Source organism: Sander lucioperca, chromosome 20 (genome assembly GCF_008315115.2).
Source record: "Sander lucioperca isolate FBNREF2018 chromosome 20, SLUC_FBN_1.2, whole genome shotgun sequence".
NCBI lineage: Eukaryota > Metazoa > Chordata > Actinopteri > Perciformes > Percidae > Sander > Sander lucioperca.
Window position 1 is genome coordinate 23,095,914 of NC_050192.1, and position 17,778 is coordinate 23,113,691.

The following is a 17,778-nucleotide window of genomic DNA, read 5'->3' on the forward strand; positions in this document are numbered from 1 at the left end:
GACGTGTTACAGTTTCAGCACCTCGCTGAACATTTCAACATTTCTGTCATTTTTTAATTTATTTATTTCTTTTATGTTTTTTTTCCTTTTTTCTGCGTTGTTGGTTTTTCTATATTTTTTTGTCTTTTTTCAACATTTTGGTTGTTTAATTTTATTTTATATTTCGGGGTTTTGTTCTCGATATTTTTGTAATTTTTTTGATGGTTTTGTCCATTTTGTCGTCCCATATTTTTTGTCTTTTTCCAACTTTTTACTTTAAAGTTGAATTCCTTCAGGACTAAATGACGTGTTATGGTCTCAGCACATCGCAGGCTTTTGTCTTTCAACATTTGTCATTTTCAACTCATGTATTGTTTTTTTTTTTTTTTTGTCGCTTATTTCAAATTTTTTGTTCCCCCACGTTTTTTTCCACAAATTTGGTCAAAAGTTTTTTTTGTCTTATTTCAACTTTTTGCTTTAAAGTTGATTTCATTCATTCAGAACACGAGACAAAATAAATAAGTTTACTTGCAAAAAACATAATGTGCAAAATATTGGGTTTTGTATAATGGGTTTTCTGGATTATTCTGTCGTTGTGATCATTAGGAGCCTAAACCGTGAACGCGATTAAAACTTTGATTAATTGATTAACAGACCAGACGACAGCATCGGGTGAACCAAAGTTTATGAATGTCGGAGAAACTATGTCCAAAATAATGAGAATATCTGCAGAGCTCTGTTTATCCTCTCTCTCTCTCTCCCTCCCTCTCTCTCTCTCCCCCTCCCTCTCCCTCTCTCTCTCTGAAACGAGACATTCCTCTTCGTCTCTCTTCGTCCTCTCAGCTGAGAAACCCTCCAACACTGACGCTGTTGTTCTGTTTCCTGACCGAGAAGCGGCTCCATCACCGTGCAACCCAATCTGATCCGGGCCCAGCTCCAAACAAAGAGCCAGAACCACGCCCTCCCTCCTCCCTCCCTCCCTCCCTCCCTCCCTCCCTCCTGTTGTTCTGGAGTCGGAGCCTCGGGCTGCTTCAGCTCTCAGCTGCACTTTCTCCGCTGCATTCACACGCTTTTTAAAACCACAAACACACAATGAGGGTCATTACGGAGAAAACAGCTTTCCAGGAACTCATTTTTCCTCAACGATTGCTTTCATTACCAATCAATATGCTCCTTATCTTCTCCATTAATCGACTGGGATATAAAGTAGAGATGCACCGATTGACCAGCTGGTGACCGGCCAGTCAGTCTGACATATGCCGATTTTATGCCGGTCCAATACTGTAAATAAGTAAGACAGGCAGCACGGTGGCCCGCTGGTTAGCACTGTGGCCTCACAGCAAGAAGGCTCTGGGTTCGACTCCAGTTCATCCGGGCCTTTCTGTGTGGAGTTTGTATGTTCTCCCCATGTTTGCGTGGGTTTCCTCTGGGTGCTCTGGTTTCCCCCACCATCAAACAACATGCACTAGGTTCTCCAGTCAGTGCCCTTGAGCAAGGCACTGGCTCAGATCTGGAGTTGGTCCCCGGGCGCTGTGACTGGCTGCCCACTGCTCCCTTGAGGGATGGGTTAAATGCAGAGAATGGATTTCACTACATGTTTGTGCATGGGACAATAAGGTACCTTTAATGTAAAGGCTACCATACACAATGCATAGGAATTATATATAGGCTAGCAAATAATAACAATAATCCCACTATTAATTACATTATCTTAATGCAGTGTAACTACTGTAGCATGTAAATAATGCACATAAAATTCAAAACGTGAGCAAGGGCGTTCAACAATCACCATTATATGGAATCAACAGCCACGTGCTGCTAGCTAGCAACAACAAAATCACCAGCTAACAATGAACTGACATCATAAGTTATACGGCTTACAGTTCTCAAGGATGCACCAGCGAGAGTCTCTTTTTCCTTTCTCTACCTTTTCCACCGGGTGGCGGGCATACCCGCCCGCGGTGTGAAGCGCGTGTCCGCGCTATTCTCCGACACGCACTCTAAAAGGCCGTTACACACTAACCAGACGGCCGTTACACACCAACCAGACGGCCGTTACACACCAACCAGACGGCCGTTACACACCAACCAGACGGCCGTTACACACCAACCAGACGGCCGTTACACACCAACCAGACGGCCGTTACACACCAACCAGACGGCCGTTACACACCAACCAGACGGCCGTTACACACCAACCAGACGGCCGTTACACACCAACCAGACGGCCGACCGTCGGCAGTAAAGCCAGTGTGACTGATCAGTCTCCCCGAGTTGGTCCAAAAAGTTCCTCAGAACACCGAAGAGACCAGACGTAATACGTCTCCATAACAGCAGGCGGCGCTGATCTGGATTGTCGCCCAAAAATGAAAACTGGCAGCTGATTGGACGAACGCATCACGTAGGTCTGGTTTCTCCAGAAATCCAAACACCATCGGCACCAATCAGATGGGTCATTGAGTCTGACTGAACAGACTCGAGTCACCGACCTCACCGCCTTAACAATCACTGCTTATAGACGGCCTTTTGTACAGATCCACTCGGGCGCCGCGTGATTAACATCGCGCAACATCAGCGTCACAGACTTTTAGACTCAGAATTGCCCGCAGAAGCAGAGAGTTTTTTAATATTCAGGCTGTAAAACAGGCCGTGGTGAGTCAGCTGGGTGGCAGCTGCTTTTAAAAATGTCATGTTTGTTTTTCATGACTTGCTTAAATTCTACGATGGCTAAGAGACTTTTTTGCTGACTTTTTTAGGGTTTTATGTCGACCAAACTGTATGGGAGAAAGCTCTATGAGACATGCAGTAATACCAAGTTAATTCACTTTTTGTTGTAGTGAAGGTGAGTTTGACAAACCTGATTTAGATAATAAGTTTGGGTCATTTTTTATGATAAAACAGTCAAACTTGTGTGATGTCAGCCTCTTAAATATGAATATCTTCTAGTCTCTTCTCTCCTCTGGGACAGGACACTGAAGATCTTTGAGTTGGGGACAAAACGAGACATTTGAGGACGTCATCTTGGACTTTTTGGGAAACACTGATCCACATTTTTCACCATTTTCTGACATTTTAGAGACCCAACAACTCATCCATTCATCCAGGAAATAATCCACACATTAATCGCACTATGAAAATAACATCGGTAGTTGCAGCATGCAGCCTACAAGCTGCAACCAGAGAGTCTCTACACACACACACACACACACACACACACACACACACACACAGACACACACAGACACACACAGACACACACAGAGACACACACAGAGACACACACACAGTCTCACACAGAGACACACACACACACACACACACACACACACACACACACACAGTCTCACACAGAGACACACACACACACACACACACACACACACACACACACACACAGTCTCACACAGAGACACACACAGAGACAGAGACACACACACACACACACACACACACACACACCGAGAGAGCTCGGATCGGGCCTTTAAAACAGTTCCAATTTTTGGAAGAAGTTTTGGTTTCCGTAGCGACCACCGTACATCCGGGCACTTGTTGTATTGCAGCAGTGAAGAACAGTAAGCGGCGCTCCAAAGTTAAAACTGCCCATCACCACCGAACCAAAAATCAAATGTTCCTCTTATCGGTATAATAAGCATGTGAGCCGTCCCCAGGGTTTCTCCCCCTACAGGACTATAACGTCAGACGCTGGCAGTGTGAACGTAGACCGAGGCAGGAAAACCCTGCACCCCTCAAAGAATCCAGAACCATAAGAACCAGAATCAAAAAGAAGAACCAAGCCCAACTCCAGTGAGATGGGGTGCAAGACAAAAATCGATACACTTGAGTATCGCGATATTTTAATTTGCAGTACTGCATAGATTTAAAAAAAGGCAATATCGATTTTGTTTATTTTTTACGTTCAAAAATATTGATGTAAGACAGTGGTTCACATTTATGTTGTTTAAACCCCCTACGGCTAGATGGCTACGCTGAGACACACCACTAGTGTCCTCGCCTAACAGTGCCTAACAGTGCCTAACAGTGCCTAACAGTGCCTAACAGGGCCTAACAGGGCCTAACAGGGCCTAACAGTGCCTAGCAGGGCCTAACAGTGCCTAGCAGGGCCTAGCAGGGCCTAACAGGGCCTAACAGTGCCTAACAGTGCCTAGCAGGGCCTAACAGGGGCTAACAGGGCCTAACAGTGCCTAGCAGGGCCTAACAGTGCCTAGCAGGGCCTAGCAGGGCCTAACAGGGCCTAACAGGGCCTAACAGTGCCTAGCAGGGCCTAACAGGGCCTAGCAGTGCCTAACAGGGCCTAACAGGGCCTAACAGGGCCTAGCAGTGCCTAACAGGGCCTAACAGTGCCTGACTTTTTGCTAGAAGCTAACAACGTAGCTATGGCTGAACTTTGGCCTACTTTATCATATAAACATTAGCTCACTAAGAACCTGGAACCACAATCCCAAACTGGTAGTTTGATTTTCTGTGGACTGAATTGTTTACCTAAAGTAAACTTCTTTCACTTCTATGCACATCATGTCTTTTTTAAAATAATACTTTTTCTAAAATTATACTTTAAAAAAATCCCAATATATCTCCTTATGCACAGTATGGAAACATACTGAATGATGACCCATGTATCGTATCGCCACATTCTTACCAATACACAGCCCTAGTAGTGAGAGGGTCAAAGTTCCCCCCTGCAGAAGCACAAGCCCCCAGGCGCCTGGGTGGCTCACCTGGTAGAGCGGGCGCCCATATGCAGAGGCTCAGTCCTCGACGCAGCGGCTCAGGGTTCGAGTCCGACCTGTGGCCATTTGCTGCACGTCTTCCCTGTCTCTCTCTCCCCCATTTCCTGTCTACAGCTGTCCTGTCTATTAAAGGCTAAAATGCCCCAAACCCCGCGTAGACTCACCCTCTTTCGGGGTCCAGAGCGATGGCCCTGGGCTGGTCCAGCTCCTGCCAGAACAGAACCTTCCTCAGCGAGCCGTCCAGCTCGGCCACCTCGATGCGATTGGTTTCCGAGTCCGTCCAGTAGAGTTTACTCCCCAGCCAATCGCAGGCCAGTCCGTCAGGCGAGGCCAGACCGGGGACCACCGTCTGCGCCGCGCTGGCCCCCGACTGGTTGAACACGGTGCGTTTGATGGCCTCCTCGCTCACGTCGCTCCAGTAGATGAGGCCCTTCGCGTAGACATAGTCCACGGCCGCGGCGTCCTCCAGCCCCCCCACCACCACCGTGGCGTTGGCCTTCTCGTGTGCCGCGTCCACCAGACGAAGGTCCCGCCGGTTCGCATACAGTAGCAGCGGCACGCCTGGAAGACACGGAAACATGCGTTAAAAAACATGTTTAAACTGTGGAAAACTCACAGAAATAATACACAGAAATACACCGTGTACACCACAACTGTGGAAAATACAGAGAAATATGTCATTTAAGTGTGGAAAATGTGCAGAATATGCAGTTTACATTCCCTGTATTAAATTCAGAATATTGTCATATTCTGAATAATATTAGTAAAATATTAGTCTATATCCTTCTCAGATGTAATGATTGTAGCCGTAGGTTCAATCACCATCACCAAACTACACCAGACTCCATGTAAATAATCAGGACTTTTATCATCGTAAAACACACTTCATTCAAAGTGGACAGAAACTAAATCAAACTATCAAAAGCCGTCTTGGTTCATCTTTCCACTGTTCCAACAATCACCACTCTGGTTTGGTTGAAATAAACCCTTAATTCACCCATTTACATGGGTGGAGATATGCTGGCTCTATACACGCTAAAAGTAGTGATTATTTACATGGAGTCTGGTGGAAATATGCTGGCTCTATACACGCTAAAAGTCCTGATTATTTACATGGAGTCTGGTGGAAAAAGTTCTGTTTGTTGCTGCTGACAGACTCAGATTATTATTCTAAGTGTCTGACAGCATTATGGGATGGATCCCTACAGAGATAGACCTTTTAGTTAAAGAGTAAGATCCTTTTAGTTTAACATGAAACAGCCCCAAAATCACCATCACCAAACTACACCAGACTCCATGTAAATAATCAGGACTTTTAGCGTGTATAGAGCCAGCATATTTCTACCAGACTCCATGTAAATAATCAGGACTTTTAGCGTGTATAGAGCCAGCATATCTCCACCAGACTCCATGTAAATAATCAGGACTTTTAGCGTGTATAGAGCCAGCATATCTCCACATGTAAATGGGTGAATTAAGGGTTTATTTCAACCAAACCAGAGTGGTGATTGTTGGAACAGTGGAAAGATGAACCAAGACGGCTTTTGATAGTTTAATTTAGTTTCTGTCCACTTTGAATGAAGTGTTTTTATGATGATAAAAGTCCTGATTATTTACATGCAGTCTGGTGTAGTTTGGTGATGGTGATTTTAGGGTTGTTTCATGTTAAACTAAAAGGATCTTACTCTTTAACTAAAAGGTCTATCTCTGTAGGGATCCTTTCATAATGTTGTCAGACACATAGAATAATAATCTGAGTCTGTCAGCAGCAACAACAGAACTTTTAGTGACTCTAACGGACACTGAACATTAGTCCTGTAGGGTTACATTACAGCTTGGTTCACGGCTGCAAGTTACAGCGTTCTCGCTCAACACTGGACCATTTCAAACATTTTCATTCACATCAGTCACTTAGGGCGTTTTCACACATACCTCATTTGGTCCGGACTTTCGGACTTTTTTGTTTGATCCGAACCAAAATTACAGGTGTGAAACCTCCCCCGGACCACGGTCCGGATCAAAAGACCAAATTTTGGTCCGATAAAAAGAGGTGGTCTCGGTGGTCCGGTTCGTTTATAGTGTGAAAGCATTTTTTGGATGGTTTGGACTTTCGGACCAAATACAAGAAGCTCTGGCAGACTCTCCTTGTGTTACAAGACCGGGGAAGCTCCTTAAGGAATAGCTCGGTGCTTAGTGCGTAGACTACATGAGAGAGAGTGACGGTGAATGCGCTCAGAGCAGACAGCTGTCGGCTATCAGAGCTGAGAATACATCAGCAGTTTACTTGTTAAGTGGTAGTAAATGTACAGTGTAGGTTTCCGTTTGTCTCTGAATAAATTCTCCAGAAAGAAAGTTTCCGTGTCTTGCTTCTCAACATCACAGCAAAACAAAAAGAGCCGCAGCCGTATGGGAGAGCAGCAGTCAGTAGGAGAGATCAGCAGTCAGTAGGAGAGAGCAGCAGTCAGTAGGGGAGAGCAGCAGTCAGTAGGAGAGAGCAGCAGTCAGTAGAGAGAGCAGCAGTCAGTAGGAGAGATCAGCAGTCAGTAGGGGAGAGCAGCAGTCAGTAGGAGAGAGCAGCAGTCAGTAGAGAGAGCAGCAGTCAGTAGAGAGAGCAGCAGTCAGTAGGAGAGAGCAGCAGTCAGTAGGAGAGAGCAGCAGTCAGTAGGAGAGAGCAGCAGTCAGTAGAGAGAGCAGCAGTCAGTAGAGGAGAGCAGCAGTCAGTAGAGGAGAGCAGCAGTCAGTAGAGAGAGCAGCAGTCAGTAGGAGAGAGCAGCAGTCAGTAGGAGAGAGCAGCAGTCAGTAGGAGAGAGCAGCAGTCAGTAGAGAGAGCAGCAGTCAGTAGGAGAGAGCAACAGTCAGTAGGAGAGAGCAGCAGTCAGTAGGAGAGAGCAGCAGTCAGTAGGGGAGAGCAGCAGTCAGTAGGGGAGAGCAGCAGTCAGTAGGAGAGATCAGCAGTCAGTAGGGGAGAGCAGCAGTCAGTAGGGGAGAGCAGCAGTCAGTAGGAGAGAGCAGCAGTCAGTAGAGGAGAGCAGCAGTCAGTAGAGGAGAGCAGCAGTCAGTAGGAGAGAGCAGCAGTCAGTAGGAGAGAGCAGCAGTCAGTAGGGGAGAGCAGCAGTCAGTAGAGGAGAGCAGCAGTCAGTAGGGGAGATCAGCAGTCAGTAGGAGAGAGCAGCAGTCAGTAGGAGAGAGCAGCAGTCAGTAGGAGAGAGCAGCAGTCAGTAGGAGAGAGCAGCAGTCAGTAGGAGAGATCAGCAGTCAGTAGGAGAGAGCAGCAGTCAGTAGGAGAGAGCAGCAGTCAGTAGGGGAGAGCAGCAGTCAGTAGGAGAGAGCAGCAGTCAGTAGAGAGAGCAGCAGTCAGTAGGAGAGAGCAGCAGTCAGTAGGAGAGAGCAGCAGTCAGTAGGAGAGAGCAGCAGTCAGTAGGAGAGAGCAGCAGTCAGCTGAAAAAACTCTGACACAGAGAGAGGAGACGAGAGGACGGGGAAGCCCGTCTAGAAACCAATCAATTATAAGTATCTGGAGACGCAGCTCACGTATGTGATGACGGCAGGACGTAGTTTTGTCACGTAGAGATCTTTAGTGCGCTTGCATAACTGCAGTGTGAAACCAAAACTTACCTGATCAAATGTTACAATGTTACAAAAACATGAACCTTGGTCCGGACCTTGGTTCAGACTTTCATGTGTGAAAACACCCTTAGTTACAAAAACATGGGAAAATAGGGTCCAGGTTGGAAAAAAACAGAGTAACCCTTTAAGGACTCTGAGTTGTTTCCTCTCTGCTGGATTTTGGCGCTCAGCCGAAGCTCTGCACAGCGTTGGAGCTGCCAGCCTGTTCTCACCTCACCCAGGGGGTTCCTTCCCCAAACATTTACCCAATCACAGCATCAAACCCTCCGCCACAGGGGCACACGGGGCACACGGGTCAACCAGACTGCTCCCAGCCAACCAGAGGCCGGAGGACACATCAGGACACCAATAGGTTAAGATTTCCAACTATCTAGGGAGGTCCCGGACATGTCTGCATGGATTGAGAAGAGCGCCAAAAACATTGCAAAAATTGTGGAAAAAATACTTCAAAAAAGGCAAAAAAAACTACAAAAAAAACCTCAACACAACCGGGACATGTCTGCATGTAAATTTTTTTTTTGGAGCATTTTAGGCCTTTATTTTTATAGAACAGCTTAGACATGAAAGGGGAGAGAGAGAGTGAGAGAGAATGACATGCCGCAAAGGGCCGCAGGTCGGAGTCGAACCCGCGGCCGCTGCGTCGAGAGTGAACCTCTATATATGGGCGCACGCTCTACCAACTGAGCTACCCAGGCGCCCATGTCTGCATGGATTGAGAAGAGCGGCAACAAAAACATTGCAAAAATTGTAGAAAAAAAAACACAAAAAGACACAAAAACAGTGGAAAAAAATACCTCAAAAAAGGCAAAAAAAAGTATTTAAAAAAACTCCAGAAAAGCAACAAAACATTAAATAAACTGTCCAAAAAAAGCAACCAAAACCTCTGAAATAAACAGCAAAAACATTGAAAACGCGACAAAAACATCTGGAAAAGGAAAACTGCAACCATGCAAATTACACCTATGCTCGCTTTACTTCAATTTAACTCTAAAAGCGTCACTTTTTCTTTATACACTTTCCTTTAACAGCTGTTTGCACATCTGTAAACACCTTTATGGAGTCATGAGTTTTTAGTTGTAACTTTTCTCTGAGATTTTTGTTTTCTGCAGACACACTTCATTCAAAGTGGACAGAAACTAAATTAAACTATCAAAAGCCGTCTTGGTTCATCTTTCCACTGTTCCAATAATCACCACTCTGGTTTGGTTGAAATAAATCCTTAATTCACCCATTTACATGTGGAGATATGCTGGCTCTATACACGCTAAAAGTCCTGATTATTTACATGGAGTCTGGTGGAAATATGCTGGCTCTATACACGCTAAAAGTCCTGATTATTTACATGGAGTCTGGTGGAGATATGCTGGCTCTATACACGCTGAAAGTCCTGATTATTTACATGGAGTCTGGTGGAGATATGCTGGCTCTATACACGCTAAAAGTACTGATTATTTACATGGAGTCTGGTGGAAATATGCTGGCTCTATACACGCTAAAAGTCCTGATTATTTACATGGAGTCTGGTGGAAATATGCTGCTCTATACACGCTAAAAGTCCTGATTATTTACATGGAGTCTGGTGTAGTTTGGTGATGGTGATTTTGGAGCTGTTTCATGTTAAACTAAAAGGATCTTACTCTTTAACTAAAAGCTCTATCTCTGTAGGGATCCATCCCATAATGTTGTCAGACACTTAGAATAATAATCGGAGTCTGTCAGCAGCAACAACAGAACTTAAAAAAAGGGTCATAAGTTTAGTTAGTCTATATATCCTCGACGTTCCACTTCCAGGATCGCTCCGGTGCCGACGGAAATTGCGCCGGATGTCCGTCCCCTTCCTCTGTCTCTGTGTTGGGGTTCTAACCTCTGGTGGATTTGTGAGGACTATGGTTAACTGCTCCTCAGATCTCTGCAGGGTAAATCCAGACAGCTTTATTTGTGTCCACAGTCCAAAGAGCCGGACTTTACCCCTTCTCCTGGGAGAGAACACGCAGACATTATTTCCCCTTATCTCCTCTACAACTGCTGCAATCTGACCTGCTATCAGCCGGCTCAAAAGAAGTATTCAGTACCTTACTGCAGTAGAAGTCCTAATACCACACTGTAAAAAATACTCTGCAGGGTAAATCCAGACAGCTAGCTAGACTATCTGTCCAATCTGAGTTTTCTGTTGCACGACTAAAACTACTTTGAACGTCCACATGTTCCACCAAAACAAGTTCCTTCCTGGGCGCCTGGTTAGCTCAGTTGGTAGAGCGTGCGCCCATATATAGAGGTTTACTCCCCGATGCAGCTGGCCCAGATTCGACTCCGACCTGCAGCCCTTTGCTGCATGTCATTCCCCACTCTCTCTCCTTTCATGTCTTCATCTGTCCTGTCAAAAATAAAGGCCGAAAATGCCCAAAAAATAATAATCTAAAAAAAATCAAGTTCCTTCCTGAGACTATTTAGCAGAGGCACCGTGGCTCCGTCCGGAGCTTAACCCTGCCCCAAGATGATTGTGATTGGTTTAAAGAAATGCCAATGAACCATAGCAGGTTCTTCTGTGTGGACTAGTCAGACCCTCCTCCACAGAGCTGTGGAGGAGGGTCTGGACATGAGAGACTGGTCCCTAAACCAAACTTATGAAACGCTCCTGTGGGTCGTATTAAGTCTGATTTGCTTTCACCGTAGCCCACGTCAGTGGCCTGAAATGTATACTTTTGCGTCTGTCTGTCTGTGTGTGTGTGTGTGTGGTAGAGTGAGTGTGTTAGCGTGTGTGTGGTAGAGTGGCATGTATGTGTGTCTCTGTGCATCTGAGTGTGTGTGTGTGTTAGAGTGAGTGTGTGTGGTAAAGTGAATGTGTGTGTGGGTGTCTCTGTGTGTTAGAGTGAGTGTGTGTGTGTGTGTCTCTGTGTGTGTTAGAGTGAGTGCGTCTGTGTGTGTGTCTCTGTGTGTTAAGAGTGTGTGTGTTAGAGTGAGTGAGTGTGTGTGATTATCTTCAGAGTGAGTAGTGACTCTAGAGTCGAGAGAGTGAGAGAGAATGACATGCAGCAAAGGGCCGCAGGTCGGAGTCGAACCCGCGGCCGCTGCGTCGAGAGTGAACCTCTATATATGGGCACGCGCTCTACCAACTGAGCTACCCAGGCGCCCATGTCTGCATGGATTGAGAAGAGCGGCAACAAAAACATTGCAAAAATTGTAGGAAAAAAAAAACACGCAAAAAGACACAAAAACGGTGGAAAAAATTCCTCAAAAAAGGCAAAAAAAGTATTTTTTTGATTGTGATTGGTTTAAAGAAATGCCAACAAACTAGAGCAGGTTCTTCTCCCATCCAGGGATGCTGTGTGGACTAGACAGACCTTCCTCCACAGAGCTGTGTGTGTGTCTGTGTGTGTGTGTGTGTGTGTGTGTGTGTGTGTGTGTGTGTGTGTGTGTGTGTGTGTGTGTGTGTGTGTGTGTGTGTGTGTGTGTGTATGTGTGATCATCTTCAGAGTGAGTAGTGACTCTAGAGTCATAGTGAGAGAAACTAAGTGCCTGACTGGACATTTAGTAAACAATAAAATAGTAGCAACACATTAAGTAACAGTTTAGTAAACTTTGTTAATTAGGAATTAGACAAAAAAAAAGTTATTTTTGTTTATCAAGGTTCTTCATGTGTATATTTTATGAGATATATTTAGCTCCCGGTGTTTCTATGTTTCTGGCTTTTATTAAATCTGGCCATCTACATAAAACCTCACAGAACTGTTAGTTAAATTAATATAACACATTATATAAAATAGTAATTATAATACAAGTGTCCCAGAGCAGACTGACACAAACTGCCCACAGCTGAAGCCTATTTTCCTCTTTCTAAAACACTTAAAATGTACATATTTGTTATGTTGTTATAGTGTCTTTTCCCATACTTATTATTAAAATATATTTTCTGTATTTATGTTCTTTACCTTGTTTTAACATATTTATTGTACGCACCAAACTAACCAAGTGAAAACTATCTTTGGTAATATATCGGTTTGTCTCGCTCGCATAGCATTTGTTGTGCTAACTGCTAACTGCTAACAGCTAGCAGCTATCTACTGTTAATCTAAGTGACTAAATCCAAAGTTAGCATGCTAACAAGCCACAAACTGGGTTAAAATACCAGTAATACAGTGAAAGTGGGTCTCGGAGGAGGCTAACGGGGCTGTGGAGAGTGTAGTGGGATGTTTTAACAGCTAGCAGAGTCTGTGGTTTGTTGTTAATTCTCCTCCAGCAGCCAACAGGCGGATACAACAGTCATAGCAAGTTGTGGCTAGAAGGGATACATCTACGGTTACGGTTACAGTTACGCGAAATCTAGGCTAACGTAATAATATATTTATACTACTTTCACTCAGGAAACTTGTGTTCGTGTCCAGGGGATGTAGCTAACTAAACTAAACTAGTCGTTTTGGTGCCTAAACTTGTGGCTTGTTTATAATACACCTCCTCCTGAAAGCCAACGGGCAGATTTAAGCAGTTGGTGCTAGATGGGATACAGCAAAAGCTTAACGTGGTTTAATGTACCTAAACAATGACCAATGATTACCAAATTTCTCTCTCATATTGCTCCTCATAACCACTGAAAACTGTCAAAAAATGGAACCCAAAGTCCAATTATTATGGACGTTATCTGCCATTAAGCGTTTCTGCTTCATTAGAGCCTACTGTAAGGAAAAAGCTCCATAATAGTTGGACTTTGGGTTAGATTTTTTGACAGTTTTCAGTGGTTATGAGGAGCAATATGAGATAGAAATTTGGTGATCATTGGTCATTGTTTAGGTACATTAAAACCACGTTAAGCGTTTTAAAATGTCCCGATACACTAACGGTCACGTTCACGCGACGACAGTTAAGAAAGTTTAAACACCAAAACAAAGTTAAATTGAAGTTTGTGTTCGTGATTTGGATTAAAACACTGCATAACGAACAGACACAAGTTTCCTGGGTGAAAGTATTAAAAATATATTATTATCCTAGATTCTTTTTGCGAAATTCGTCACATCCGTCCGTAGCTGTATCCCTTCTAGCCTCAACCTCAGTCATAGCAGGCCGGCTAACAGTTAGCTTCGCTCGGCAGAAATCAACCCCCAGAGAGAGGCCCCCTGGCCCCCGGACACTGCTCCACAGATACACCGTTAAACAACCCGCACACATATCCAAACATCACGCAGGAATGGAGAGACAAAAAGCCAAATAAAAAGACAGATTTTTAAAGAGAAACTCACCTCGTATGAGAAAACAAAAACTACACAACAACAGGCTCCGCAGCACGACACCCATCCCCATCTTTCTCCCCGTTTCTCGGCCCTGAAAGCCCGCCTCGTCTCAGCGCAGTGTTCCCATATCCTCGGGGGTTCAAAACTAAATATTCCCAACGATATTCGGGTTGTGTTTGCGCTGCAAAATGCGTTAAATTAGCCCCGCTACTTCCATCCTGGCTGCTTGCTAACTGCGTTGGATCAACTGTCTCACATTGTCCTGCAGGAGATCCGTCGTCTCCTTCCGCTGTGAGGAAGCTGCTCGCTCTCTCTCTCTCTCTCTCTCTCTCTCTCTCTCTCTCTCTCTCTCTCTCTCTCTCTCTCTCTCTCTCTCTCTCTCCCCCCCCTCCTCCTCCTCCTCCTCCTCCTCCTCCTTTTCCTTCTCCTCCACTCCTCCACCTCTCCACCGCTTTCTATTGTTGTTCTGATTTCATGCTCTCCAGCCAAAGATAATGTTACAACGCGGAAAACAAGCCTGCACGTTTTTTTAAAGTGCTGCTAAACATCACGGATCCTGGTAGGGGGGGGGGGGGGGGGACAGGAGAAAGAAGGTTTAGGAGCTGAACAACAAACCGAAGTTCAGCTCTATCACGCACATTCCTGCGGGACTAGTTTATCACAGAGCAGCGCTGGAAGAAGTGTTCAGATCCTTTACTGCAGTAAAAGTACTAATACCACACTGTATAAATACTCTGTTACAAGTTAAAGTCCTGCAGTGAAAATGTTACTTCAGTAAAAGTCTGTAAGTCTCATCAGGAAAATGTAGTTAAAGTATTAAAAGTAAAGAAGAATCCTCCTATTGTAGAAAGTGTAAACACACACACACACACACACACACACACACACACAGACACACACACACACAGACACACAAATACTACATACTACATATTACATATTACATACTACATACTACATATTACATACTACATATGACATACTACATACTACATATCACATATGACATACTACATACTACATATTACCTATTACATACTACATACTACATAGGCCTACTATATATTACATATTACATACTACATACTATATATTACATATTACTACATACTACATACTACATATTACATACTACATACTACATACTACATATTACGTACTACATACTACATATTACAACTACATACTACATACTACATATTACATACTACATACTACATACTACATATTACATATTACATACTACATATTACATATTACATACTACATACTACATATTACATATTACATATTACATACTACATACTATATATTACATATTACATACTACATACTACATATTACATACTGCATACTACATACTATATATATTACATACATACTACATACTACATATTACATACTACATACTACATACTACATACTACATGCTACATACTACATACTATATATATTACATACATACTACATACTACATACTACATACTACATACTACATACTACATGCTACATACTACATACTACATACTACATACTACATTTTGGCCAAATCAGTACACGCTGCTAGTATAGTATGCTGTTTCGAAAACAGACTTGAAAACACAGGGCTGTAGTACTCCAGTCCCGACTCGAGGAGCTTTTCTATTGTCTCGGACTCGTTGGTATTTGGACTTGGACTCGTCTCGGACTCGTCTCGGACTCGCCAAATATTCTAGTTGGTCTCGACCGAGTCCAGCACTACATGCTTTTGTTCTAAAGTAACTTCAGCTCTGTGGAGGAAGGTCTGTCTAGTCCACACAGCATCCCTGGATGGGAGAAGAACCTGCTCTGGTTTGTTGGCATTTCTTTAAACCAATCACAATCATCATGGGCGGAGCTAAGCTCCGGACGGAGCCACGGTGCCTCTGCTGAATAGTCTCAGGAAGGAACTTGTTTTGGTGGAACGTGGACGTTCAAAAGTAGTTTTAGTCGTGCAACAGAAAACTCAGATTGGACAGATAGTCTAGCTAGCTGTCTGGATTTACCCTGCAGAGATCTGAGGAGCAGTTAACCATAGTCCTCACAAATCAGCCGGAGGTTAGAACGCCAACACAGAGACAGAGGAAGGGGACGCACATCCGGCAGAATTTCCTGCGGCACCGGAGCAATCCTGGAAGTGGAACGTCGAGGATATATAGACTACAATTGCACTAACACACTCAAGCCTTTAAGCCTTTTTTTGAATGCAACAGTTATTTTGTATGTATATATTTGTTTTTTCTGTATTTATTGTTTATTTCATATTCATGTTTAACATGTTTGTTTGTTTGTTTATGTATGCACCTTTCACCGAGGCAAATTCCACATAAGTGTAACGTACCAGAGAGGGCCAACACTGGGGGTGAGGGCTGCCGAGGCCTTTTGGAGACGCTGCTGCTCGCACCAGTGGAGAGTTTTTCTTCCGATTATGCTCACAGGTACACTCTCTGACCTGTATTGTACCTCTTTATCTGACAGTGTAGCTGCATGACAGTTAGAGCTGTAATAGTCTCGCATTGTCAGACCTTCTTCCACAGCGCTGCACAGGAAGATGCCTCTGCAAAATAGTCTCAGGTAGGAACTTGTTTTGGTGGAACATGTGGACGTTCAAAAGTAGTTTTAGTCGTGCAACAGTAATCTTAATGTGTAAAGTAACTAGTAACTAAAGTAACTAGTAACTAAAGCTGCAACAGATGAATGTAGCGGAGTAACTAAAGTAACTAGTAACTAAAGCTGTAACAGATGAATGTAATGGAGTAACTAAAGTAACTAGTAACTAAAGCTGGAACAGATGAATGTAGTGGAGTAACTAAAGTAACTAGTAACTAAAGCTGTAACAGGTGAATGTAGCGGAGTAACTAAAGTAACTAGTAACTAAAGCTGGAACAGATGAATGTAGCGGAGTAACTAAAGTAACTAGTAACTAAAGCTGTAACAGGTGAATGTAGCGGAGTAACTAAAGTAACTAGTAACTAAAGCTGGAACAGATGAATGTAGTGGAGTAACTAAAGTAACTAGTAACTAAAGCTGTAACAGATGAATGTAGTGGAGTTAAAAAGTACAATATTTCTCTCTGAAATGTAGCGGAGTAGAAGTAGAAAGTGGCATGAAAAGAAAAGACTCGTAAAGTACAAGTACCTCAACATTTGGACTGAAGTACAGTACTGGAGTTAAAGTACTTAGTTGCATTCATACCTGTACAGAAACTAAATCAGACAGTATTTAGTTTGGGGGGTTTATCAGAGACAGAATCATTAAAAAGCAATGACAACACGTTCAAAAATCATTTTTTTTAATCCTTACAAGAACAAAACATCAAATTCCAAACTTATGCAAAATAGCATCACTTCACAAAACACGACCAAACTATCACCATCGATGTAATTAATCAGACACAATGTAGAAATCAAAGCATAACAGAAGTGAAAACAAGTCAACGGTGCAGCTGCAGGCTTCTTCGGGAGGTTAATCAGGCGGCTGCTGCCACCTGCTGGCCATCCCACACCCAACAACCACTGACACCCAATACAAAGGTACTTATTATTACTATTATTATTATTATTATTATTATTATAGGAAAATAGTGCGCGGCCAGTGTACTCTTACTTATGAAAAACAATCTAATATTCCAAAAAAGAAGCATATCATATTTATCAAAAAAACACAGGATACAATAGTGCATTAAATGTTCAAAGAATTGCATCCATCGTTTTAAAATCTTTATCCGCGTGTGAAACTAAATACAAAAACAACACAGTGAGAGAGTGAGTCCGACATCGAGTCCGAGTCGGCGAGTTCATGGTTAACTTTGGTATGTTTTCAACCTGGATGTCTACATGTTTCTGTGTCTAAGTGACTGATGGGAGCAAAAATCTCTGAAACTGGTCCAGAATTAAGCGAGATGAACAAGCTGTAATGTAACTACAGGACTAATGTTCAGCATCAGTCAGCGTCCACTAAAAGTTCTGTTGTTGCCGCTGACAGACTCAGATTATTATTCAAAGTGTCTGACAACATTATGGAAAGGATCCCTACAGAGATAGACCTTTTAGTTAAAGAGTAAGATCCTTTTAGTTTAACATGAAACAGCCCCGAAAGTATCATCACCAAACTCCATGTAAATAATCAGTGATTTTATCATCGTAAAACACACTTCATTCAAAGTGGACAGAAACTAAATAAAA

At 43.4% G+C, this 17,778-nt stretch overlaps 1 protein-coding gene across 1 annotated transcript in view; it reads right to left on the minus strand.

The window, feature by feature from the left end:
• lrp6 (low density lipoprotein receptor-related protein 6) overlaps positions 1-13,890 on the minus strand; it is a 58,858-nt gene extending 44,968 nt beyond the window's left edge. The window contains exons 1-2 of the mRNA XM_031277376.2: positions 13,586-13,890; positions 4,892-5,288 (exon numbers count right to left, since the gene is read on the minus strand). Of these exons, the coding sequence (XP_031133236.1) occupies positions 4,892-5,288; positions 13,586-13,646 (458 nt within the window). The 5' untranslated portion in view covers positions 13,647-13,890. The remainder of the gene's footprint in view (positions 1-4,891; positions 5,289-13,585) is intronic.
• Between the last annotated feature and the right edge of the window lie 3,888 nt (positions 13,891-17,778).